This window comes from Strix aluco, chromosome 1, assembly GCF_031877795.1.
Source record: "Strix aluco isolate bStrAlu1 chromosome 1, bStrAlu1.hap1, whole genome shotgun sequence".
NCBI classification, from domain to species: domain Eukaryota; kingdom Metazoa; phylum Chordata; class Aves; order Strigiformes; family Strigidae; genus Strix; species Strix aluco.
This window is the reverse complement of record NC_133931.1, coordinates 138,835,498-138,863,128: the sequence shown is the minus strand read 5'-3', so window position 1 is coordinate 138,863,128 and position 27,631 is coordinate 138,835,498. Positions and strand designations below refer to the sequence as shown.

Genomic DNA, 27,631 nt, shown 5'->3' with positions numbered 1-27,631 from the left:
TTTTATTTTTTGTTTTCTCTATATTCAAATTCCTTGGTTTTGCTACCATTTTTTCCTAGCTGAAAATAAAAGGGGAACTCAGAACCTCATTATCCTCCATTTTCAGTTTCATAGAGAGAAAAAATAGAAAAACATAGAACACTTATTGCAAAGTCGTATCTTTTCAAAAACCCACAAAACTACCAACTCTATAAAACATTGCCAGTATCCCTCAAAAAGCTTTACCTCTCAGAAATAGAAGAATAATAGTTTCTCATCAGTTAAAAAAAAGAGAAGCACTCAACAAAACAAAGTGACTTTCTGAGTTTAAGAACTGGATCTAACTATTGCTGGATACACTCTAATAAAATGCATATCCTTAAACATGTGAGTAATTGACAGGGAGTTAAGAATGCTTCACATCTAGCTTGCAAGGTCAAAGCTCTGAACTACATCCTGAGTGATTCCAGCAGCAGGGCACATGGGCAGGTTTTTTTTAAATGAACCATTTTATTGCTGTAGCTAACTAGCTAAATTAAAACTACACAGTTGCATTTCCAGATGGCCTGAGGCTCATCTATTGCCATGGTGGTGTCAAAAGGACTGATCTTTTCTTCTACATTTTCTGATTTTCCACAAAACTTGCAGATTTTCTAGTCTAACCCTGGAGAAAAGACATAAGACCAGAGCAGAATCCTCCAAATATTAGCATCTGTATATGAACTTCTCTCTCTTATCCCTCCAGAATATTGCTTTTCCTCCATACAGTAGACTGGGGTCTAAAGTACTCACTGCAAGTTTATGGAGAGCCTTTATATGTCCCAAAGGAATTTGAACCCTCAGCTTGCACCGTTCAGCAGAGGGCTGGACTCACCAGGATACAGGTTCTCAATTCTTTTTTTCCTGCCAGCTTCAGAATTTGTATGGAAAAAAAGAGTCCTGTGAGCAGAAGCTGGAAACTAAAAGTGAAGATACTAACCACAACTGGAAGTGTGTTCACACTGTCTTGCTTTTTGGCTTACTGAATGTTTACATATTTTTTACAGCATCAAACCAATCTTCCTTTAATTATTCATAATTCAGAATCGTGTTCACAATACTCTTCAGACTAGTGTTTCAGAAGTGAAAAAAACCCCACCAAAACCCTTACTTCCAGCCCAGCAATAAAGCAGTCAGATATTAGACTTTTTTTGTGCATTTCTAGGTTTGGAGGTTCAAATCTCATTGGTGTTTATAGTACCACTGTCTCTTCTGCTTTTCATTTTGCTTTTCTTGTAATGGAATAAAACATTCTGTGTCAGGTCAGAAGGATGCTTCTTTGTCAGCTTTTCTTTTTTGGGGACTAAATTCCCAAATTTTTAAACCTAAACTGATTGTGAAGATCCAGCCCAAGCAACATTGGAGGATTCTATGTGCCTAAAATATAAACCACTGTTTTAGCATCTGAAAGTGCAGGAAAAACTGTAAGCATGCATGCATGTAAGGTCTAATTATATATTTCCGCAACTCTGTGAAATCTATTGCTATTGCAGAGGGTGGAACTCACCTCAACTAAATATAAGTGTCCATATGGCAGGCATCTACATCTGAGCTAGCTTCCTTAGGCACTCCTTACAGCCAGGGAGCAGAAATAGGCACTTTTAGGATGCTGAATGTATGATTCATTTTGAAAATCTACTTTAGGGAGAAAAAGTAATGCCTTAGGCTCTGCTGGTAAGGTATGCACTCTCTATGAAGGGGTGACTAGCACACAGGCATCTGTACAAGTTTGGTGAATTCCCCTCTCCACCTCTTCTTCTTTACTGTAGCCTGGCTTTCTGTGTTGGCCTTTCTCTTATTACTTATTCCATACTGCTTTCTGTTACCAGGTGTGTTTTTCTTGTAGAGTTCCACTTTTCACATTCACTGCACAATTTGTGATTTTTAAAATATTGGGTTTTTTTGATGATTCAGCCAGTGTAGAACTGATTAGTTAGGGAAATGCACTCTTGGTTTTAAACAATGGTTATGGAGATTGTAGAAGATAATAGTGATAGCTGCGGTGAATGATGCCAAGCCAAGTGCAGCAGGGAAAAAACTGCAGAGGTTTCTTTATCATCTGAATTTGTGCATAATGTATGGAGTACACCTCTTTTACAAGCAGAGTCGGATATAAAAGACAAAATAACTTGTCGGGGGTCTCACTTTTTCTTTACGCTTTATTCTACGATGGAAGAAGCAGAGTCAGTCAAGATAACTGAATGGAGCCTACCGAATTATATGCTCATATCATATGCTCCATTACAATGAGGCACTGACAACACCGTCAAACTTAAATTGTAAAGGCAGCTGACATGCAGGCAGTGCAAAGTGCCATTTGAAATATGTTTGCATTGGATAATCTTTTTGGTCATGAATTTTTAAGAAAATGCAATAATTACTCCTGGGTTTAAAGAAGCATTCCAGAGCTATCACACATCCCATGTCATGCCCAAAAGAGCAGCTTCATATTCAATGTCTTGTCTGCTAAAACCAGAGCACAGTGGGATGGCTATGAGTGTTTCCACTGCAAAGCTCTTACCTTACCTTGGGATGGGACAGAAGAGAATATCAGGGTGTTAATGCAGTGTATCTGGGAAATACAGTTTTCTGGTACTTTAAGACAGCAGCCAATGCTACTTTTATTTAGAATCCATCAAACTATCATTGGTTGAGATGCAAAAATGTGAACTCGACTCTTTTTTATTTCAAAACTCTGCTGTTTAGAGCTTTCTGTTGCAGGATTTAATTTTGAGATTCTGTAAGCATTGCCACTTTGTCTCTAGATCTGAAGTCCTATTTGGCACATTGAAGTGTTTCCCAGGAGACTACTATAGGCAGAAAAAAGAGAGAGGAAAAAAGTAGAGGTGTTATGCTCTGTCTACTAGATGCACAACTATACCTTCTGTGATAAAATGACCAGATTCATGGACAAGAGAAGAACAGTAGTTGTCATTTACTTTTGAAAAATCTCTACATCTCTCCTTTGAAGATGAAAAGATTCACCATATAAATATGCCATTTGTATTTAATCAAGCAGAAGGTGTGGGTACCACTCTATGCACACCCTTGCTCTTTCATATTGCACAAAGAAAACTGATTAAGGTGTGGTAACATGCCAACAACACACTCAAAATGTTCTCTTTCAAACTTTCATAATATTTCTGTAAACACTGTGTGGTCAGCTGGTCTTTAAACTGAATCAGTTTTGACATCTGCAGTGCTACTCAAAATGGGATACTATTTAGGTAATGTTAGCTTTGTAGTGACAAGCTATATGTATAAACCAAATTTTTGTATTTAATATCTCAATGGTAGGAATAGCTCTTGCCTGAATCGGTATTTTACTTTGAATCCACATTATTGTCTTCAGTGTGATGTGCAACTATAGATTTTGTCAAACCGGCGGTAACTGAAATCCTGTTAGGAAGAAGTATGATAATGAGTAGCATGTGTGCAGTGAGGAATGAATGTTGTACATGGATTTCCATTGGTGTAATGATGCATAGGAAATGCATGTCCAGCAGAGGTGTCAAGTGCATTTATGCTAAAATAGACAAAAGCATATAGATTATGAAATATAGGGACACCAGACAAATCCAGAAGGATGCTCAGCAGTGCCAATTCTTTGTGATTTGAATGAGCCCTATGAGAGGGAGCTCAGACCATCAAGATGAAACCCTTTGATGAAGGAATGTTCGCTTAATATTAAGACTAGAGGAACATTTTTTTTCTCCTGCTTTAACTGAAGGGTTTTGCTCAGATTAAGTAATTCAGCTGCATTCCTGGCACGCAGCAAGCAATGAGATATTTTGCATAACATAGACAAAATACAGAAAAACAGCCTTTTTATTGCCTGTGATGTTAGCACTGTCTTCCAAACTTGGGAAGTGTCACCTTATAAGCAAAAGTAATACTGCAGATATAACTGCAGGATGCCACAATGCTGCTTTTTCTTCTAAGAAGATGGGTTTTTCTTTACAGTCCTGGAGAGATTTGCATTTTTCAATTATTTGATTGGGTTAATTGGTATGTTTACAACTGTTGCAGATTGTAGTGTCTCCTAAGGCTAATCCTGAGATAATGTATTTATTAAATACTAAAAGATAAAGATGAGACATCAGTGCACTGTTTCTTACTGTCAGTAACCTGTGAGAATAGATCAGGACTGGGGCATCGATATTGGTACCCCTCCTGCTGAGTTTAATGAAGGGAGAGGGTCCAAGCAGTTTAGCCATGAAAAGTCATGCTGTTGTCATTCAGAAGCAACTTGGGCTTTTATTGAAAATCCCACTTTAACTCTGGATAGCTTGTGTATATTAATTGCTGCAAGCAAACAAGCAAGCACACGAGTTGTTTTTCTAGAGAAGAACTGTTCTTTCCCAACTTACTTTTAGATTATGCTTACATTAACCATGATTAACAGTTCTCCAGTCATGGGAATGAGTGTACAGGAAGGAAGGAAGGGAAGGTTATACTGCCAGTTTGCACAATTGTGCTGGAAACAGGACGACATTTAAGAAAACTGTGGCACTGCCTTCATATTTTCCTGCTTGGAGTGGCAGAAAACTCTGTCCCTCTCAGTGGAGCAACATCAAGGAGTAGAAAAGATCCTTGTACCTTGCAAGGACAGCAGAAAAAGCTCCTTGGTCCTTTGCCATGCAGGAAGGAAGGATGCAAGTAGAGGAAGGATGTGGCCTCTGGTATGACTGCCTTCTGCCACATGTAGAGTGTGCTGCTGGGTGGCTGCTGAGTATCCGCTGATCAGTGGATGCTGAAGTTACCATTGTATTGAGATGTCCTGGGTGATTTTGTCTGTCTTTCTGCCCAGACCAATATAATATTAACTACTGTTGTTTCACGTTTTCAAACTTTTCTTCACAGTTGTGAGAGTGGGGTGTTGACAGTTGTTAGTAATTGTATGACTTCAGGGATCCTTCATGGGCTTTGTGCCTTATTCTGATCATACCACATGTCTTGTGAATGATGTTTTAAATTTCACATGCTCCCAGAAACTGGATGCCAAAACTCTCACTGCAGAATAGTCTTGAGCTTTGCATAGGTCTGTTAGACAAGATAGCTAGTATGCACTGCAGGAGACTGTACAGATAGGTAAGACAATCCCTAGAAAAATAGTTGGAATGTCCCATATTTTTTTCAATACTAAAGACAGACTGTCTTGGGAAAATGAGGGAAATTGGAAGAAGCTGGGAAGGTGTACAGAAGAGTCTGAGAGCATGGATTGGGCAGAGGAAGGGAAGAACTGAGGTGTATGCAGGAGAGAGTGTCTGGGGTGCTGTAGGTCAAGTGCAAGGCAATTAAAGCAGCTGCAGTGGGACAGATGATGGCAGTGAGGAAATATGAAGTATAAAAATAATGCATAATGCAGAATTTTACTGATAGAAAAAGAGGAACAGACCTATGGAAAGAAATGGATGTAGAGTTGAGCTGGCTAAAGGGACAGTAGCTGGTCGTGTAGAGATTATAAGGAAAATATGAAGAATGCAGAGACAAGAGGCTGAGAAAGGGAGCTGGCTAGCATGGCAGGGCTGTTTCATCACAGGCTAGTGAGATAGCCTGTAAATCTGGAAATCAGATAGCTCTTACTTCTGCATGTTCATTTTAAGCTAACTTTTGGTCCTGAAATGCTCAGCCGTGCTATTAGGAGAGGTTGTTTCCTCCTGAAAGCTCAGAAAAACTAATGTCAGTTATATACATGAACCTCAGCCAGACCTCAGCATGGAGAACTCGCTTATCCTGGAGTCACACCATAAATCCAGCATTACAGTGTGCTCAGCAGAGGCAAAGCAAACATTTAACAAGGAAAAGAAGAAGCTTCAAGTGTGTGCTTGTGAAAGAGATATGCTGTGCAAATAAATTACAGGTCAAGCTACTGAATTGCCCACTCCCTAAGGAATGTGCAGTATTTACATGAAATTAAGGTTAAAAAAAAAAATAGTTGTCACAGAATTCCCAGCTGAAAAGAAAATAGATTTACTAGGAAAAGTGTCTGGAGTTTCAAAACCAAGTACCTGCATAATTCCACATGCAGTTGACTGCTCCAAAGGATTGATAGCTGGTACCTTATGGGTGTTGTATTTTGTTTTGACTGTGCTAGTAATTATAACCATTCTTTCCTTTCCTGATATTTTAGGTACAGAGAGAACTGGCTGCTGTCATTGCTTTGAAAGCAAGGAAGTCAGGTGAGTCAGGCTGAACTTTAGAGGGGGTTTTGCAATGCTGTTCCCTTTTGTCATTTATTGGAGTATTTGAATTGTTACTGCTGTCTTATTAACATGGGGAAGCAAAGATAGGGGACCTCGTTCCTCTCTTGTTGGAGAATCTGTGTGTATCCGCACAATCCAATTACTGTCAAGCTTCACTTCCCATAGCTCGTCACATCTAATGACCTAGCTGATAAAATCGGAGTCTTACAGTTGAATGTGAACTTGGGTCTGTTTCTGGCCAAAATCACTATTGTCTCTGGGCTTGCGCTTTATAAAAGAAGCTTATGTCTTTATTTGACTTACATTTAAGAAAAATAAGTTGATAATTTTCATGTGTTTTCTTTTATGGCCCAGTATCTCATGCCATCTTTGCCGTGTTTTACCTGCCCAGTCAGGTGTATTTCTTTATGCAAAAGCACAACTTCATGCATGAAGGCGTTCTTTCCTGAAGACTTGTATATACGTCCATATGACTGTAGAGGCAAGTCTGTGTTATCAGGGGTAGTGGGGAAAGGCAAATGGATGATTGGAAGTCTCTGACAGTATAAGCACTTACAGCAAATGCTGAGGATACAGCGCAAAGACATTGAAATATGTGGTCATCTCAGCTCTGTCAAGGTTTGGTAGCAGAGCCACTTTCAGAAGGTATCTGCGTTTGATATCTGAGCTGGAGTGAAATCAAGGGAGCTAACTCTATACAGGGTTAACTCTCTGATGTCTTCATGTATAGTACAGTTAATCTGGCAAGGGTAAACTGCATGTGGTGAAGTGAGAGTTGAATGTATTTCTAGACTAAAACAGAGGTGGAGTTCCTTAAATTACTGGCATATTCCCAAAGCCACTGAGGTCTTCGGGAGCATTTTCACTGAGCATCTCTTGTGATCTTCAGTGATTTTGCTAGAAAGTGAGATCACAGATCTTTCACTTTTTGAGCTATTTTCTGACCTGTTAATAATATTGCATCATAATATCTGTATTTGTCTATCTGCGTTTTACAAGTACAGCACAAGTTATTACACACAACACACGCACTACACACAACATGGTATCTTAAACTGGAGGCACCAAGAAGATGTGGTTGGCATATCTGCAAATATTTCCTTGTGAAAATGTAAGTATTACAAAAATATTCTAGACATGGTTTGATGCATTTTTGTCTGGAAATAGAAGTACCCATAGGCTGTATCCTCAGTCATCTGTAAATGCAGAAAGTAAACACAAATCTAAGTGTGAATTCAGACCTAAATTGCTTCTGTGTAATAGTTTTGCTTCTTAAACTGCTCTAGTAGTTTACGATGTTAACACCCCTCAGCTGCTTGCCCTTACCTGGTATCACCCCAGTCCCACCTGAATTATAATGGCTAGACATGGAAATGCTTCTGCTCTGGTTCAGTGCAGAGAAAAGCAGGCTATTTTAAGGAAGGGCTTAAGGCAACCTTTTGTTTTGTTGTAAAATAGGCTAAGAGTATGGTGCTGTGTACCTTTTTACTCAGTGCTTATACAGTTCTAAGAAAACTCTTTCCCTGCTTCTCAGCAGTTGTGTTGGCAAATACTACTACTGCTACTGGCAATAAATAAAAACTCCATTCCCCAAAACAGTTGATTTTAACCTGAATTAGCCTCTTATTTCCTTTCAGTGGATAGCTACATAAATGGTTGTGTCAGTAGAAAATGGGATGGAGGTTGGATTAGGAATGAGCTGCAGGAGATGAAAATGAGAAGGGAGGATAGCTTTTAGAGTCTCCTTCATACTAGTGTAATTGCAACCCACACTGAGCAGGTAGAAATATTTTAGTTAAAAATCGGAGCCTTAAATAAACAAAGCTCCCTAAGGGGCTTTGAAGTGCTGACCAGTCTTTCCTAATACATTAATGTAAACACTTAAAATATCCGTTTAGATGTGAACAAAAGATACGTCTTTAGTCAGTTTAACGAGTGCATGCTTGTTGTTGAAATTTGCATTTCTTTATGCCTCATCTTGGATGACTGTAAAAAATGGCTACATGATCAGGCATAACTGTAAGGTCTAATTTAAGTTAATACCTTTACTACAGTAGGAGCAGAGTAAATTAGGGTGGTTGATTATGCTTTTTTATTTTATTGCTGATGGTTAAATTCACAGCATAGCAGTTACTGTTAGCAATCAAGCTATGGTATGCTGTGCCTGGTGAAGTGAAGCATATTTCAGACAAAGTACTTCTGGAGCTAAAAACCACAGTATCTTTCAAAGATACTGTTCTTCTAACCCTCTCCAAGACTCCATATAATTCCAGGAAATAAACCAACAAAGATCAGACAAAGCATTTATTTTGGCATGAAAAGAGTGGAACATGGCTATTGGGCCAGCTGCCCTGGGTGGCTTCCAGGCTGGTGTGAACGATGTGGGCGCTTGGCTCACCTGCCCTGGGATTCATGAGTGGGGTGTGCAGGCGATGGGCATGGTCCTAACCTGCTGGCTGGAACCTGCCTGCAGTGAGTAATTGGTTCATTAATCAAAAGCTTTCCTAGAGATTGACAGCCCAAAAGCCAAAGCTGTTGTGGAGAAGTTCCTGTACTGTTTTTGATGGTTTGGTGGTTTTTAAATTACAGTGTTTCAAAATACTTCCTCTAGATAGCTGGTTAGCTCTATCAGTAAGAGCAAGAAAGAGTATTTTTGCTTAATGCAAGGACTGTGTAATTTGTTCCTGAATTACTTTAATTTCTGGAAATACCTCTGCCCTTAGAGAGGCACTTCACAGTGATTTAATTGTGCTAGAAAAACTGGCTGATTAAAGCTTTCATATTACTTGTCTAGGGCTGTTGTAGTAATCACTGGGTTACTTTGCATGGAAAGTGCTATACAAGCACCCAAACGCCACAGCTCCCTCTGCAAGAGGTGAAGAGGGTCCAGCTAGAAAGGTTAGTTATGCTTGGAGGGGGGGAAACATTGCCTTTGGTTACCTGGCTGAAACAGTTTCTTTTTGTTTAAATGAAGCTTGGGTTTGCTACCTAGAATACCTATATGAGAAGTAGTAATTACAACTATTTCAGTTCTTGGGCCAGAATGGCTGTTTCAGAGGTTTAGACACTGTATCTACTGACAAAATGCTTTGAAAATGAAGGGAGAGAGCTGAGCCTGCTGTGGGGTAGGGCAGAGTATCAAATTCTTGCTCGTACAGGATCTGACTTGATGGAGAATGTTGGCTACCAGAAAATAAAAAGTCAGTAGAGTGTGGGGGAGAATGCCTTTCCCCAAGTTCTTCTGTTTTTACTGTAGGGTGGAAGAATAGGAGAAACACATAAAACTGACAGATGGCTGAAGGAAAAATACAGAACCTGAAAACTGAAAAACTTCTGCGCTTGGAAAAAAGCTCCGTTTTCATATTTAGATGTGTGCTGCAAGTATACCACTACTCTGATAACAAGGCATAAGCTGATAGAGAGGTACTTGAGAGCCCTTATGCAGGGGGAGCTCAGCATTTTTAGCTTCTTTGCAAATAAAACTAAAAAAAGGGCAAAATTAATGTCTGTAATCCTGAAGCTTTGATGGACTTCAGTAACACTGTTGACTGGAAGGCACATTTATTTCATTAGAATAAAGCTTTCATGATAAAGGTGGCTCAAGAGGGAGAAATGAGCTTGTGCATTTCTCTGTGGCTTATAAAAATGCATTAATATTGTTCTTGCTTAACCTTAGAAATAAATAGATTAAATGCTGTCTTCCTTGGTTTGGTAAAAGGTCTTGAAGAAGTAAGTAACTGGAGCAGAAGAGAAATTTGTTTTTAATTGTAGGCACTTGGCATTAGAATTGTTGTGTTTGTTTATACCTTTCTGGTTTCTGCTGGCTTCCACAAATGTGCTGAAACATAACAGAAATGCAGCCTCTCCTCTGAAGCTTTACAAGGGTTGGCATTTATCTCAATTGCTTGTCATGGCTCATGACATGTTTCTTGTATGTTAGAGATGGTAGCTAAAACAAGGATAAAAAGCAGCAAATAGCCTAAGGCTGGAGGCTTTAGCCGATAGTATAGCTACACAGGTATGTCTGAACCGATCAAAATCTGTCAGGTAGATGCTCTGAACTGGTGTTAATCCCATCCACAAACAAGACGCCTTGCATTTCTGTGCATAAACCCAGCTGCACCCCATGGCATCACCCAGCAAATTCCTTTAAATCTAACGGAATTTCTGTAACTTTATTTGTGCAAAGGCCCGTTAGTAAGAGCATGGCTCTGGTCCTTGTTTTCCTGAATACAGGGGCTAATTAAGATAATAGCTGACAGAGCATGGATGAGGTAGGAAGAGTGTGACTGCAGCATCTCCCCAGGTGTTGCAGGAGCAGCAGCAGGGCTGTGGGTGCTTCTCCATCCCACTGTGAAGGGCAGGGCACCCAGAAATGCCCTAGCACTTGCGTGTGTGTTTGCTCCCTCTTCAGAATGATATTCAGGTTTCCACAATATAGCCATTCATAAATTGACTAGCTCTATTTGTATTTTTAAAAAATGAGTCATTTACATTTTATTTATAATAATAATACTTTTGCAATGTAATAACTTTATATTTGAGATCTTCTGGATTACCTCCACCCTATTCTGACATATACGTATGCATATCCATCCTTCCCCTTTTCTTTTGTATTGCTTCTGTCAGGACTTAACTGCTGATGTGATTTGCTTAGTATTTTTATTTTAGGGCAGACGATTCAGTATGAAGCAGTCACTGGGGCCTGAGCTTTGCTGACATGAATGAAAAGCAAGCTGTGAACAGCTATTCCTTTTCCCAGCCACTGCGCCACCTCTACAGCACTGCTGTCAGAGCTGATTGTGTGACTCCACTCAAACACACTCCAGGCAATGTCAGCCCGGTTAAAAACATGAGAACAGCCAGGCTGGGTCAGGTTAAAAGTCCATCCGTCTCCAATCCTATGGTGAGTGATGAGTAGGGGGTGCTTCGAGTAGAGAAACGGAGCAAGTACAAACAGTCCTTCTTCTGATGTGCGTACTCAGCATCTACCAGTCTGTGCTAGAGGGATTTTGCTGTACCTGCACTGTTGTGTTAGGTAGCCCTTGGCGGCCCTTTTCTCCATTAATTTATCTAATTGCTTTTTCAGCCTGCTTATACTCCTGACCTTCATCATCTCTTGTGGCAGCGAGTCCCGCAATTCATGTGTGGGGCATTTGAAAGTGTATTTTTTCTTTTTTGTTTTAAACACATTCCCTATGACCCTCAGCCTGTTGTGATACAGCTCTTTGGTGATGGAAAGTGGTGAATAATCCATTCATCATCATACTATTCAGGATTTTGTGCACCTCTCTCATACCCGTGTGAGTTATCTCAATTTCCAGGCTAAATTGCTAGTCATTCCTCATACCAAATCTATTCCATTAAATCTGATCATCTTTGCTACATCTATTACATTATTTTCGAGATGGGGCAACCAGAGCAGCATGCAGCAGCATGTGCTGGAGTTGGCACAAAGTCAGGGTGGGGAGGTGGGGGGATGTGGGAAGGAGTCCAGTAAGACCCTTTTGGCAGCATTAAGCTGTTTTATCAGCTTAGTTAACTCAGGAAACTGCATCTTTACCATTCAGCACTTTTCTCCAAGTAGCACAGATTCTTGTGAGACTTCCTGGTAACTTTACTCCATAATAATTAGCAAAAACTTTGTCATTATACGAATGTCTTATGTCATTAGTTTCATTTACTTGTAGAACAGGGCCATTATATAGACAATGGAAATCATTACAAATTTGAATTAGATTTGTACACATAATTGGAAAGATGAGATTATAAATACATGATCAAAGGTCATTCAAGATTGTAGCAGTTCAGTGTTGTGTTTAAATCTCAAACATATTAAGTACCCTTTGAATTTACAGATTTTGTAAACAAGCAGATACACAGTATCTCTGGTGTAAAATGTGCACAGTTTATTATTTCTTACTTTATGCCACTGAAAAAGGGCATAAAAAGGAATGAAAAAACTTGGTCCTGTATACAGAATAAAGTGGAAGTCCTGTGCCGGAGAGGTGTGCATTTTCTCTTGTGGAAAAATTGATAAAGTTTGAAGGGTGGCAAAATGTTAATATCAGCAGGACCTTACTGATTTTCTATGTGCCCTTATATCTCTTTTCAGTGGGTTTATTTACTTAAGTAAGACCTTATTTCATTACAACTTTCAATTTCTCCAAGCATCCTCTTCTTTAAAGCAAGGGTTGAATTTAGCAAAATGTATGGAATAAGAGTTCTTCTGCAAGTGTTACTAATAGCATTCATCCTGGAGAAATGGCCACTCAAAGTAAAGGTGCAGGAGTGTCATGCTTCTGGTAGGTCTTGATAACTTTATCTTTACTTTTCCTCTGCCCATTGAAATGTGATTCAAAATAAGAGTTGCACCTGAAAACATAGCTAGGAATATTTTTAAAGTTACATTGTGCTTTAAGGATTTCATACCTTGAAGTAAGGGAGGTAATCACGTTGGCTTCTTTAAGCGATCTTTCTTAATCATTTTATACCTTACTGAAGGGAATGCCCACCTCTAGAGACCAATGTTTTGTTGCATCCCATGGGATTCTTCCATTACTCCTGAGATCAGGAATACCAAGAAACTGGCAGTGCCTCAGAAGTAAGGATCAGACCCCTTCCAGCCCTGGGAATGATGCTCATTGTGTTGGCCGGTCAGGAACACTATGTGTGACAGACACATACAGCTCCGCTGTGCTGAGGCTGAATCGATGACCACCTGCTTTGTGCCCACCCTGGGCAATGCTGGGGTGGGAAGTGCCCTGGACAACATCAGTGAACAAACTACACAGTTACGCTCACCAGCCTTTGTGTAGTCAACAGCTGATGTAAAGCAGAAGGGACTCTGAGCCTTGGAAAAAGAAGGAAAAGAGCTCCAAAGAGCTCTCTGGTGGGAATTACGCTGAGAGGGATTTTGGAACCTAGGTGTCTGCAGTTGTTGCAGAACTTTGGGCATAGTTCTTTCTGTGGGAGCTATAAGGCATAGAAGAAATGAGCAATGCAGAATAGCTCTGTAGGTGACAGATGTTTTGCACATACACAAAAAGGGATTGCATGTCCGAAAGACAGTAATTGTGAAAAAGAAAAAACAATTCCCAGGTGAATGTTTTGTTTCCAGTGCTTTGGGAGAGGCATTTACAGAGAGTTCACAGAATTTATTTATTCAGAGTCCTCTTTGTTTCCTGCTCTTTTCCTGGCCATGCCCAGAGGATGTTTCTATGGAATAGAGAGTGGTGTTTCACTTTGCACCAACCTGCTCAGCCACTGCCTGTATCTCCTTGTTTGATCAGTTCCCAGCAATCATTTTCCCTGTGCCTGCTGATCATGTAATGGGCTCTTCTCTACCCTTCCAACATCTCATTTCAGGCAACACTGCTATAAATACATTCACTGCCACTTGATTTCTTTAATTTTAAATATCATGCGCAGGAGAATGAATGTCTAAAAGCTCTGGGTAAAAGTTAAAGATTTCTGCATTCAGCCATCACATGGTTTTCCTTGAGCTGCTGTTGCTACAAAGAACATTGCTTTTGTCTCTTCCTGTAGTAATCCTACAGTGTTTGCAACTTTTTTTCCACTTTGTTTCTCCTTGATAAAAAAAGATGTGAGTTCCTATGTTCACAAACTGGGTGTAAAATGTGGCTTTTCCTTTGCATGTATCACGAAGTGACAGGCACTGAAAATCAAACCTCCCCTGGCCACATGAATCAACAGTAGTTGATTATCTATTAAAAAATAGCTCCCTTGTTTAGCCAGAGGTGTTTTACAAATTATGTTCTTCTAATGCACCACCACCTTGGATGACATATGGGCCTTCACACCCAGATGAAAGGCTTCAGTTCTGATAAATAAAATGAACAGAACTTCCTAACAAAACCAGTTGTACAATAATTTGAAAAGAATAGCAGCAAAGGCTCCTGGCCATAATCTGAGTTGGGAAATATCGGTGGCTTTACTTGGTACGCTCATTTTTTAATTTACAATGGCTATGTAACATAGGCAGGCCTGAGTCTCATTTAAACTGAGGTTTGTCCTTCCTGTGGTCATTCAGATGCAATGGAAAGGAACTGTGCCTTAATGGTGTGTGGATCAGCCAGACCAAATCTACATCTGTCAGCCTCCTTTCTTACCACACTGGCTTTGCTCTGTTTAGATTGCAGATTCCTACCCTTGCTGTTATCTGTTCCTTTTGATAAACTCTGCAATGAGAGGAAATGTTTTTGCATCATTTTCAGGAGTCCTGTTTCCTATTTGAGATCTGAGAAATGGCTTGTAGCACTAGGACCCTTGGGAACTTATTTTCTGCGTGGAAACTAGACCAGCATAATGGGTACCCTCTGTGCAAATTCAATATTACTTCTACACCTAAGGTCAAGCAGAAGTTAATGACAATTTTTTACATACAGAAATCAGTTATGAAACCAATATTACATTTCATGCTTTTGTCATTTTAAAACGAAATAAAATGCTGGAGTAATTTATATTAAATTGATTTAAACTACAAAGCATAAATATCATGAATCCCAGATTAGTGTTTGAGAGAAAATGGCATCATTGTCACTTGTGCAAAAGTTCATTCCCCAATTTACAGCACCTTTATTTCACCCCATGCTTGCTGTACTTTTTGAGATACAGAAGTGCTGAACAATGCTGTAAGCGGGAGTCTTTAATAATTTTTGCATTTTCTTTGTTTCTTTAATTAGCTGATTTACTCAGCTGATTGCACAGCTGTCTGGGCAACACCCCCCCAGGGGCCTGCCAACTGTTTCAGAGATGTAGTGTACTCAGTGAAGGGAAGTCTGTACAATAATTTGCATATATATATGCAGAAATAGTGGGAAGGAATGAGAAAGCTCAAAGGCAATTTTTGTATTGCTAATAAAAGGAAACATGTTAAAGATGAGCTTAAAAAGCTTTCTCTTTTCAGTAATTTCTGAGACAAGATTACAGTTTCATGGTAAATAAGGAACCAATTCTCAGTTGGAGGGTTTTATTCCTGGGATTATCGCTGTCTCTTACATGCAGCTTTTGGGGGTTTCAGAGGTGTTCAGTGCTTGTTGATTTTCCCCTTTTAATTTGGAAATAGGACTTGGAAAATACAGGAGTATGCACGAGGACCTGGTCTGGCTTAAAATGGTCCCCAAATCTGAGGTTTGTAAAGCATTTACTTACTGCTCATTTTCCTTTCCACCGCTCAGCGGTAGTGCTTCATGGAAAACCTAGAGGATCTGGCTTTTAGTTTCCCCAATGGTATCAGTATGAGTTATTCATTTTTTTTTCCACTCTGATAAATTAATAAGCATCAGCAAACATTATAACACTGTCAAACAGCTCAGAGCTGCCATAGTAACCAGCCTCTCTAGAGCTTGCTGTATACCCTCCACAAAGGATAACAAGGGATACCACAAGCTCCATTGTTCAAAATAACAATGAAGTTTTCAAAAATCATGAAATTAACTTAGAACTATGTGATTTTTAAAAAATGCTTTTTTGCTGTTTGTTTCTGAAAAGCTTCATGCTAGCAACTTCCTTTGGAAAAAAAAAAAAACAAAACATAAAAGAAACATGCCTCTCAAAAAATTTGGGATATAAGAGGAATGCTAGAAGTTGTGAGCTTCCCAGCAGCTGACGATAAATCAACTGGTGCAGGCTGCTGGCAATTCAGAGCACTGGAGCCTTCCCCCAGGGAATATTCTTGCAGATTCCTGAGGTCTTTTCAATAGTGATGGTTTGACAGGGACAGAAAAACAGTCTATAACTATCCAGCAGGGATGAGACAGTGAAAATCTTTTGGCTTGTCAAATAAACAAAGTTCTGTTCTGAAGTAGGCTCTTCACCACTTCCAAGGTGGTGTGTGTCTCCTATCTGTAGAGGGCACATAGGTGCCTTCTGCTTACTGGCTAGAAAAAAGAGATGCATATATGAATTTTGATCACACAGTACTGAAAGGATTGAAATCTTAAAGGGCAGAGTGGTTTGATGTTCTAGGATGTTAGCAGGTTAAAGAACAACACTAAATAATAAATGAAAAACCTTATTTGAAATGAAGGAGCATCACTGAAAGCATGAGGGATGCAGCCAAAGGGATGACTGAGCTTCACAGGCCCAGCAGAGCTGCCTCTGGAGGAGCTGTGGGGACAGTGAACTCCTCCTCACCCAGCCGGTGCCTAGGCTGTGCCCCTGGGCCTGGCAGCGTTGGGGCAGCTGGGATCCGGCAGGCTGGGTCGGGCTGCTCCCGAGGCTGTGCCTGACGGTTGGCAACGTGCTAAGCGAGTTCAGTCTTGGGAGCCGCCTAGGGCAGTGCAGAGGTAAATCGCATGTCTGCCAAGGGCCACGTTTATGGGCTCCCTGCCCCCAAAAGGCAGTCAATCCTCGTCCTGCAGTTGGATTTCACACCAAGCTCAAGGGCTGGAGCTGGAGCTGTGTGACACAAGGGATCTGGCAGCAATGGCGGCTTGCGGGGTGCCCTGTCCCCTGCCCTTCATGCTGCCTGTTCTCAACCAGGTCATCAGACCGAGCCAGGTTAAAAGTAATCCTTTGCCAGTTCACAAACCCCAAATGCTTGACGGTGGTACAGAGAGGGAACAGTAAGTACAGGAGGTGTTGGACAGCCAGCAGTGATGGGGAGCTAAGCTGGCCATGTGGGTGCCACCCTGAGCAAGTTGCTCACGGATGGACAGATGTCCCTGCCTGCTGTTCAGCAGCGAAATGGTTAACTGTGACAGCAGTCCTCTCTTAAGCATTTAAATAATTAGATTTCAAAGTTAACACCCTATTAAGCCAAAGGGAGGAAGTTCACACCTCTCCTGGTGTTATTGTTCTAGTCTGGCTGGCTGCAGCAGCAGAATGACGCTAGTGCCTTGGTTTGTGTTGTGAAGGTTATCTTTGCAGCCAGAAGGGGTAGAAAGAAGAAACTTCATTTATAGGAAAGGAAGAAAGCACAATACAGCAAAGCCTCTGGGAAGATTGCAAAGCTGTGGGTTCCAGGAGTTGGTTTATATGTGGATTTTATTTTTTTTTAACTGTCCTTTCCGCTTTCAGTTGGGCAAAACATTCTGCCATGTTGAAGAAGACGAAGTATTAAAATTAAATAATGTGCATCGTGTTATGTGACTTTTAAAAATCTTACTCATCAAACATAACTAATTTACCTTCAAGTTTGGGGACATACAGAACAGCATTTCATGGAGGCACTGCTCTGTGGGTAAACCCTGGCACCCTTGGCAGGATTCTTCCACAGGCAGAAGGTCCATAGTGCTGCAGGTGGCTGTTGTGACCCTCATTGCATGGCACTCTGGTGAGCCCTTTAGCATGCCTGTAATGCTTCATGCTGCTGAGGAAGACAAATCCCTTCCAATGTCTTAAATCTACATTAAACTTTGTATTGTAGCAGTAAAAGCGGGGAAGCACTGTTGGTCAGTGATGGTGACACAAAGGATGTGCTTGGTTCCAGTGTGAGTGATGGTTATATTCCCTTTCCATTCACACCCCTGAGTGATGGCTGGTTCTGCTGAGGTAGCTAGTACAAAATTATTTACTTCTGTTTCTTATTTCTTTGTTATTTTTTCCTGCTGATTTAATGAGCTGAAATGGGATTACTTAAGGACAAGGCTTTCCCCCACAAGAATTCTCTGTTCCAACATTAGTTTTCAGAAGAATCTGCTAGCAAAATCTCAGCTCTGGTCCGTGGGGGCACAGGGAACTCAAGATCAGATGATGGCCTTTGTGATCCTTAAATGATTATAAAAAATCAACATCCTGAATTCCCTAGGCTAATTTGCAAATGGACACATTTGAACTACACATTAGCACGCTAATGCTCATTTTACATCTTTTTCTTTCATTCATGGTGACCTCTCCTCCAAAGGAGAAATGCTGCAGGTAGAAAAGGCAATCGGTCATGCTTATGTTTCTTTGCATTTTATTCCTGTCTCTGGTCTCAAGCCTGAACCCAAATGTAACATTAAATAGATACATATAGATCAGGGTAAACCACCTTTGCCTTTCCCTGGTGTTGCTGCTTTGTAAGACATGCTGGGGTATTTGTATCAGGGAGCAAAGCTGGGTTTATGCTGGCGGAGAAGCAAGGGTTTGGCCCAGCTTCAAAGTTCACAACTTTTTTTGCATGTACATGCTACAGTTTTAGGGAACCGTCCCAGAATCAACTCTTGCTTGGAAATACTTTCCCATCCCACCCTAACCTTCCGCTCACTTTTCCTACAGTTGAATTTGCAACGTCAAGCCTTTTTATTGAAAAATAAATGGCCAGCTGACAGTAAGTGGGAAATTATCCTTGTATTCTTATCTTTTATGACAGAATTTGTGTTGCATGCACAAAAGCCCATGAGGGCAGTGCCTGGGCCAATTCAAGGGGTGTCTGTGAGTTGTTACGGGATTAGGAAGCACACTGTGTATAGAAATACAGCAATTTGTTTCTTATGTGTGTGTGATGATCCTCAGTAACATAAATTTCTGAATACACTGGAGTATGTTAAGAAATTCATGGCTTTTCTGTATTTTATAGACAAAATATGTAGTAACCTTTTCATACAAAACCCAAGAAAATATAATTAAGGGTTGTTACTTGTCTGTGTGGCCACATTAGCCTTCAAGGGACTACGTTCTTGTGATGGCAAAAATGTATGAGATGGTGTGATTCCTTCAGTATCGCTTCCTGCGTGTAGTTAAATGGTTCAATTATGGCTGGTTCTTATGGGTTTGGATAAGAGGCAGAGAGGACACAAAAATTAAGTTTGTGATGGAAATTTCATGAAACACAGGCCAACTGCTCCCTCTCTCCCAAGAGGGCTGCGAGAACATCAGCGCGAGGTCTGGGATCTTTTTTTTTCCTTTAAGAAAATATTTACTGGTTCTTTTCTACATTCCTTACACAGTCTAAACAACATCGAAGCCAAGGAGAGCTTGGTTTGGTTTATGAACTTTTTCAGCTTTTCTAGAGTTGGGCTGTGAAACTGCTGATAAAACTAGCTTTTTTCTTTTTTTTTTTTTCCTTTTTTTTTAAGCTGTTCACTTAGGGTACATCTAAACTGAGGTTGTTTTTTCATCATTTTTAAAACTGCTCATGCTAAAGTTGTTAACACCCAAGGATACCTGTATACATTGGGGTTGTGGACACATACCCTCTTTCTCTTTGTGCCAGGTAAAAGATATTACTGCCCTCAGCCCTGGGTGTTTGCTGCTTGTCACTAGCTCCCTGTCCAGATACCATGCCCTTGCTAATCTGCCAGCCCATCCAGGTTTAGCAACAGCGTACTGCTCCTCGAAGGTCTGCCTGTTTGCTTTGGTTGAAGATGCTCTGGTGTGCTTGCCCTGGCACTGGGCAGGGAAGGGGACATGTGTAACAGAGGCCGGTGACAAGAAGCCAGTTGGCAGCCACTAACCTTTTTCCCTGGCACAGCTGTTTGTGGAACACCCATCTGCTCAGGCTTGTTGGAAAAGTTGGCTGGATCAATGTAAATCACTTAAACCTGGACTCCTGGTCTTGTTACTAGCAAGGTGCCACTCCTTTAAATTCCGTAATTAACAGCCAGTGTCCGTGGGGATATTTTGCCCATCAGTGCCTACAGCAAATTGATTTTAGGAGAATTCAGAAAACTGAAAGGAGAGTTGGGGAAATGTGTTTCTGTTAACACAGCCACAGACTTAAGCAATTTGCAATTGCTCAAACAACTATTTTTTAGCATTCATTAATGCCTTCTGCTATTGCCATCTCATTCCAGTTGTTCTGACTAGCATTCGGCAAATGGACATCCTGAATGCTTTGTGTATCCTGTAGCGGCAGTGGGTAGAATGGGGTCATGCACATGTGGAAGTGTGCAAGAGGATGAGGCAGCTCTTGGGGAGGAAGGCTGGGAGGTGGGTTACAAGGGAAGGGACTGCACAGAGCCCTCAGCCTGGTTGGATGGAGTAGGTTGCCTTGGGAAACCCTGACCAGCACTAAGAAAGCTGGGGCCACACGGTGCTGTTGAAGTAATCACTCTGGTTGCTCCTTCATGGGGTTGTTACTTTTCCCACCTGAGGCAGAGATATGCCACAACGTCCAGAGCACATTTTGGTTTTGCCTAGCTTTAAATGCTGCTGGGATACAACCCCCATTATACATGCTTTCTGTTATAGTTATAGATTGGCCCTGTGTTTTGAGCATTCACCTTGAATTTCAGAGATTGGCTGGTAAAGTGATGTCAGCAAACCCACTAGTGAAGATTTATACCAGACCTTTGTTTTTCTTTGATAATGGATTGAAAGAGATCACTGAATGGAATAAACTGTATTGACAAAATGACTTTTTCCCCCTTTTATAATTACATTTTTATTACTTTTTTTTTAATAGCATAACTGTGGGGGAAGAAGGAAGAATTATATCCTATATGGCATAGCAATATCAGCAGAAATCCTGCAGTAAAAAGAAAATAAATCCATATGCTTTATTTTAGAGGTCAAGAACAGCCTAAAGTTACTTTTCTTTTAAGTTGCTATATGCTGCCTAAAGCTTTTTGTCTGCGGCAGACGCAGAGCACCCACTAAGACACACCAAGCCAGATCTCATGGTTCACGTTACATGTATTAGCTTAGCTGTGGTAACCTGGTTGTATGTCTGAAGATTCAGGCTGAGGGTTGAGGAGAGCTTAGCTGAGGGTGTACTGCTGCCTCTATAGCTGATCAATTCATCAATCAAATCCTGGGCTTCCTTAGCTCACAGACATAGTTTTAAGGCAAAGTGGGACTGGTGATATTTGTCTTAAACCACAGTTTAAGCGGTGCTGTGAGTTGTGGCAGTTCAGGTGCAGCCTGATGACCAGGGGTGAAGGAGAGAGGAGGAGGTGGACAGGAGAAAGCACACCAGCTGAATGCTCCTGCCCATCCATCAAATCCATGAGACTGGCGTGGTTCAGGAAATGGATCGATTTGCCAGCTCTGCCGCTTCAAGGATGCTTTTGTTGTCACAACCGCTATGACTACACTGGCAAATCATTCAATGTGTGCACAGGATCGATGATATTTGAGTATGGTGCTTGTAAGTAAATGAGTATGTTGTAAGGTAAAGTCACTTCTCATGTATTTCATTGGGTCTGACCCTCCTAACCTGCCATGTGTCACATTTCAGAATGGCTGAGGGCTTAATGTCCCACTAAAATACAGCAGGCAGGCATGTTGACTGGAAGGGTATCTTGGGCTATAGCTAGTAAAACTACCTATAGATACAGCTGTTTGCAACAGAAGTCTGATGTGTCTGTTCAAAAGTGGTCCTTGTTTCCTTAGCTAGGTAAACTAATAACTCTGGTTTCCACTTGTTCAGAGCTTACATGTTTCATCCAAACCTTTTTTCTTTAAAGTCTGGCAAAACTTGCTGGTCTTAAGCAATGTTAATTGACTTAAGTTACTGGTTTCTCTTATTGTGCCAGCAGCAAATAACCTTCAATAGATCATTTGCTACCATTTATTTCTGGAGATGACTTTCATGGATAATGGTGGTGTTTGTTAAGATTGAGATCACTTTGCTTACAAAGAATTTTCTAAGGCTGAGATGAGGGATAAATCTGCTTATTTTGTTTAGTCTGAATTGGATTCTGTAATATAATGAAAATAAAGGGATGTCTGATTTTTTTTTATTCTTTATGAGTCATCAGGTCTTGTAATAATGTATGGAAAAGGGGAGTTTCCTTAAATGCTACTGTTTTATCAGGACTAACAGTAGCAGGAATATAACTATTTAGTACTGCATTTTACTGCCTGGGAAAAGTATGGTATACCTTGTTTAGGATTTGTCCAAACCCAATAAGGTATACCTTTTAGGATTTGTCCAAAACCACTCAAAGAGTTAACTAGAAAGCTAAACTTGGAATGAGGTTTCTTGAATGGTCATCCTATTTGATCTAAACCAGGCCATGCTGCTTTGCTGCTTCTTGTGATTTAAACCTGCCTGCTTCCAATACATTCCCTCTTTTTATTTTAGCAATTCATCAAAATGAAGAAAACAGCAGTCAAGAAATAAGAGGACTAGAAGAGCTCAAGGATACCTCTGATGCTCAGGTAAATGTGCAAGATTAATGGTGTCTTGAGAACTTTTTCAGATCTACAAGTTGAAGGATCTGCTTTCAATAGCTCTGGGAAATGGCTTTTCCTCGATGTTCTGTGCAGGGAGCCTGTAGGAAGGAGAAAGTCTGCTGGATCTTGTCTTATGTGACTATTTAGAATAAGATTGATGGTTACTCTGGGAATTAATCCCATGATGTTGCAATTGGACAGCATTCTTCAACTATCTCTCTGCTCTTTTTAGATAATACACATAGCATATACCAGATGTGAGAATAAAATGAGATGTATTTTAGGAGGCAAGGGCATGTGACATTTTGATTGAATTTTAATCACTGTAAGTAGACATGCAATGAAATGAAGATACTTATTAGTCACTCGAGTGTAAGCAACAACCTTTTTCTTTCCTTCCCTAACTGCCCTCATTTACAACCAAAGCATACTTCTAGATACTGCTCAGAAGAAACTTAACTGCCTTTTAGAGTATTTTATTGTGGAATTGCTTATCCTTTTTAATTCTGTGAATCTTTTTTGATTAATCTCCAGTTCATTCAATCATTTAGTTCATGCATTCAAACTGTGCAAGTGTAACTATATTGCTCATTGTATTCGTACTGATTATTGCTTTTAATTTAAAATTGATTTTTCCCAGACTTGACTGTTTTTTTTTCCTTTTATTCCTCTTGCAAGTCTGATGTTCCCCACCAGTTGCCACCTTTTCTCCTTCCTACACATGCAACTTTCAGTTCCTGTCTCTGATTTATCTCCTAACACCTTGCCCGCTAAAACACTGTGTATGAGAGACAGGATTTGCACTGATGCCTGTGAGCAAGCCTAGCTGAAGGTGTACAAGCCATGTAGCCAAGTAGCCAAGTTAGTAGTAGCTATATCTTTCTAAAGGTAAGGGCTGTCTCCACCACTGTGAGCCCAGGAGGGGCTGTAGGCAGCTCCGGTAGCAGTCCTGGGCCATGGCAGAGACGTGGAAAGTGCAGGCAGAAGAGTTGGGGACCACACGGATATGCCTGCTGCATCAGCGTGCATCTGGGCTTTTCTAGCATACTCTTCAGAGTCATGCTCAAGCAAGATGTTTGGAAATGGCCTGCTCTTTTCTTAATTGCATACAATTTCAAATCTATTAAAAAAAAAAAAAAGTGTAGTATGAGCCCTAATGTGTGAGAATTTTGATTCCTGACTTTGATTCCTAATTCACATCAGTGTGGAGTTGAGGATCAGACTTTTAGAGCTCAGCTGTGCATTACAGCACTATAAAAAAACCCCAAGGGTAAATACTGACCTCACTGCACAAAAAAATCTGGCTTTCTGTTTTCTTTTTTGGGTTTCCTATATGCTCAGTTCTATTTGATTGTTGTAGTTTTTAATATTATTATTATTTTTTGAAAATGCGTTTTCACATTTCTGTCAGAGATGTAAAAAAAAAAGACCGCAACAACATGTGTGCTCAAAGCTCCTAAGTAGCCAGCTAATAAGATTACACGGGCAGATTATAAAAGCCCATAAGAATTTATTATTGGGATATTGATTCACCCAGCTTTTATTTGGCTGGAAACCAGCTTCTAAAATTTGAAAGAATTTGAAGCACATTTAAAATTAAACAATTATTAAGTGAGCAGTTAACAAAAGTGTTCAAGTGCCCAACTGGGAGGAGAGCAGGAGTGTTATCAGAGCAGCTGTTGTTCCAATTTGTTTCTCAGTGCCATAAAAACAACATCCTGCAAACACCGAATACAGTTTGGTTTAAGGGTGTGAATGATTTTTTTCACTTTAGTGAGACTGTGCATGTGACTGGTAAGTAAATGGTCTTTTGAGGCAGTGGCCTATGGTTTTAAGTTTTCAGGTTGATCAAAGGTGAAGCCAGTAATAATTAGAGTTTTTACCAGACACAGGAAACAGAAGTGAAGTGAAAAAAAACCAAACCATCACAAATCTCTTCTGTTAGCAGAGTTGAAAGGGTGTGGTGCCTGCTCTAAACACTGTTCTGTGGGGTGTAGGCTTGACTTACATTGGAGTTAGTTAACAAAACTAGTAGAAGTGTGGAAAAAATTCAGTACAGGGATTTTTAAAAGCAAGCATGGTGTAAACACTGTAAATAAAAATCCCATCCTGTGTGCCTAAGGCTGTCTTAATTCACCTCTGTGTCACTGCTAGCATATTCATTTATGGCCTTTGCAGAGGGAATATTTTTCCAATGTATGTGCTGAAACAGAAAATGTGTTGTCAGCATCTTTGCTTTTCCAACCTCCTTAGTGACTAATTTACTTTCCTTCCCATTAAACATCTTTATTTCATTTCAAATATTGCATAAACACCTTTAATTATAGTAATTTTGTGCCATGAATGGTAGTAAAGCCTTACTATAAAGCTCCTACGTTCTTTTATCATTCATTAAATTAAAGCCAGTTAAAATATGCAACTTTGTGATTTTCACCTTCACATAAGTTAGTACTTGTATCTCTGTTGGTGTACATGAGTTAGAGGACTAAGCACCAACATCGATTTTGGAGGATGTGTGCCTGCACAAAATACAAATCAAAATTGCACTTTGCGAGTAGGGTGACTTGCCTTTACCCTTTCGTTTAACAGCTTCAAAGGTATTGCTTGAAAATTAAATTTATATTGACAAGTGAAAATGACCGGTAATAGGAGACTCTATTAACATCTTCCCAACCAGCTTTTAGAAGCTGTCAACAATTAACTAATTAGTTGACCTGGATGCTTTCCTATAAGTATTTAGCAGAAAGATTTATAGTGGAAAGTCAGCATAATTGAGGAAATCAGAATGAAAAGTGAGGGATTCATATTTTTCTTCTTAATTATGAAAAAACATGTTTAGCTTTTTGTATTTCAAGTGCATTTATTACTCCCAGAGCCAAGCATGTACAATTAACTTGACAATACCTTAGCCCTCCTAGAAATTTTTTAGTTGATCTTTTATCCTCTGGAAACCCAATAAAATAAGTACATTTTTCACATTCTCTGCAATACTCTAAAGAATAGTTGGGGGAGGAGGGGACATGTTAAAATGTAAGATTTCTTCTTGGTAGTTATTTGAAACAGGACAATATGATTCTTTAATGAAATTGCCAGTTTGAATACAGACCCTATTTGTGGCAGGGCTAACGGGCTTGTATCTAGAGTTACTTCTTCCCTGGGGTGCTTATCTATGCAGAAAGCAATAATATGCTCTGTCTGAATACAGGCAGAAGGCAAGGGGTGAAAGAGAGCAAGGCCCATGTGTTCAAAAAGTTGTCTTTCTCTGGGATGTTTCTTCCACTTGAACATACTGAAGCCAACTGTTACCCCAAAACTGAAGTCCCCCTTTCTCATCTTAATATGGTTTTAACCATTGGGCTTTGCTTCATATACTGAAGATCAATAAGTGTTTGTTCAGCAGAGTGAACACTGTGTTTCTGTCGATGTCCATCTGACATTTGAGGTACAGGGACTCATAACCATCTATGCCACTCGTAGGTCATGGTCTGACTTATGTGGGTGCAATATGAAAGTGTGAAAAGTGCCTCCACAGTACTAAGATCCCAGATCCAGAGAGACTAAATCTTTGTAGTCCCAAAGCCCTAACAGGCTTTGAGTTGTCCTTAGCCTGGGGGGATTACAGTGCACAGATGTTATACTCTCTCCTAGAAGCATCCCAAAGCTAGTAAATAAGCAGGTTTGGCTCTAGTTGATGTCCCCAAGCCATCAAAGTGTTACGAAGTGCAGATATCAGACCGCAGCCAAGTCTGTGATGATCATCTGGGTTCCCGGAGTAAATTACTGGAGAAAGGAGAATTTTAGGAAACAACTCATCTGACCGTTTTTAAATGTCTACTGTAAAGTAAAAATAAAATTCTCTTCTTACATACCTCTTTTTCTCTATTGATTAAATGAGTCTGGACAACTAGTTCAGTATATTCTTCCACATTTGATAAAATCAGTCTCACTCCTGATCTGCAGGTGATAACAGTGTGTCAGAACTGGTTTATAAATCTATGTCCTCGATTTAGAAGATCAGGAGTAATCTCATAGAAAATGTAAGGATCTTCAGTATAGGTGCTGCAATTCCTTATTTTTTCAGTGGATTTCTGACCTTCAAACCAGTGTGTAAGTTAGTTATGTGAGAAAGCTGGGTTCCTCAGGAGGCTGGGAACTAAGCGTAGGACATGCAAAGCACAGGCTGTATCTGAAATTTGTTCCTTCGCCAGAGCACAAGTGCCTGATGCAGGTTTGTGAGGAGATGCCTTCATCCAGACTGGAGGAATGTAGGCATGTTAAAATTTCTTTCAGATAATTCAGTAAGGATGACTCTTTGGACTTGGTCGTGGAACCTCTTTTTTTCCACCAGCAGTAAAGCACTTATTCAGAAAGTGGATTTGTTTTCATCCTCAGCTGAAGAAACCTTAATCCCATTTCCCTTCTCCTTAGAGAAACCAGTGGACTGTAGGATGGTTTGGGTGGGCACTCTCACACCTTCAGCTGTCATGGGCAGGAGTTTCTCAAGGCCAAAGGATTGGAGCCTGCATATGGCACTATGGGTTAGAGGTCAGGGCATCCCTGGCTTTTGGTCCTGAATTAAGATATTTTGTGAATTTTGGAGTAGATACTGATTCAGTTAAACTCAGGATGAATAGTAGAAAGAAAAGGGTGGAGAAAGTGGGGGAAAAAGGTTTATTTGAAGATTGCCTTTGAAGTAATATAGCAATACCGTAGCCATGCTACATGCCTGGCCCTCCCAAGGCATATGCTGCTCCCATTAGGAAACACCTGGGCTAATAAAAGCCATGTGGTATCATCGAGCCAGGTCTCAGTTACGCAGCCGCTATATCCATGACCAAATCATGGACAGTGATATTAGCCACTGACTTTGCAGGGAGCAATTTAGCCCTCATCACCTAACTTTGGCTCTGGTATGCCCGTGTGCAGGTGTGAATCTGTCTTTTTATATATATGGCATTTTTATAAAACAACCAGTGCTGAATGTTTTGACAAAAGGCCATCCGCATAGCTTGAATAACTGGCAGAATATTAGCCAAAAAAATAGTTCTAACATAGTTTTTAAAGGAAATCTCATTTTCTTCCCTGAACAAAATCAGAAGATATTGATTTTTTATTTACAGAATAAATAAATGTGGTGCAACTGTCTTTTAACTCTTGAGGCTTGCATACATGAAAAATGGTTGAAGTGGGAGCCGAGGGAATTGTAGCCTGTTATTTTTAGGAGTGCCTTGTGTTGCGCTTCATTCTTTTTCCAGGGCTGTTCCTGGCTAACTTTCCCATGAGTTTTTAACCTCTTGCTCTTGTTCTCTTATGTAACAGGAAACAGCCTGACAGGAACA

General features: G+C 40.3%; 1 protein-coding gene across 3 annotated transcripts in view; it reads left to right on the top strand.

Moving 5' to 3' along the window:
- Nucleotides 1-27,631, top strand: part of RAPGEF5 (Rap guanine nucleotide exchange factor 5) — a 164,788-nt gene that overhangs the window by 43,178 nt on the left and 93,979 nt on the right. For all 3 annotated transcript variants that reach the window (XM_074837131.1, XM_074837147.1, XM_074837140.1), the window contains exons 7-8: nt 6,152-6,200; nt 22,201-22,277. In XM_074837131.1, coding sequence (XP_074693232.1) covers nt 6,152-6,200; nt 22,201-22,277 — 126 coding nt within the window. The remainder of the gene's footprint in view (nt 1-6,151; nt 6,201-22,200; nt 22,278-27,631) is intronic.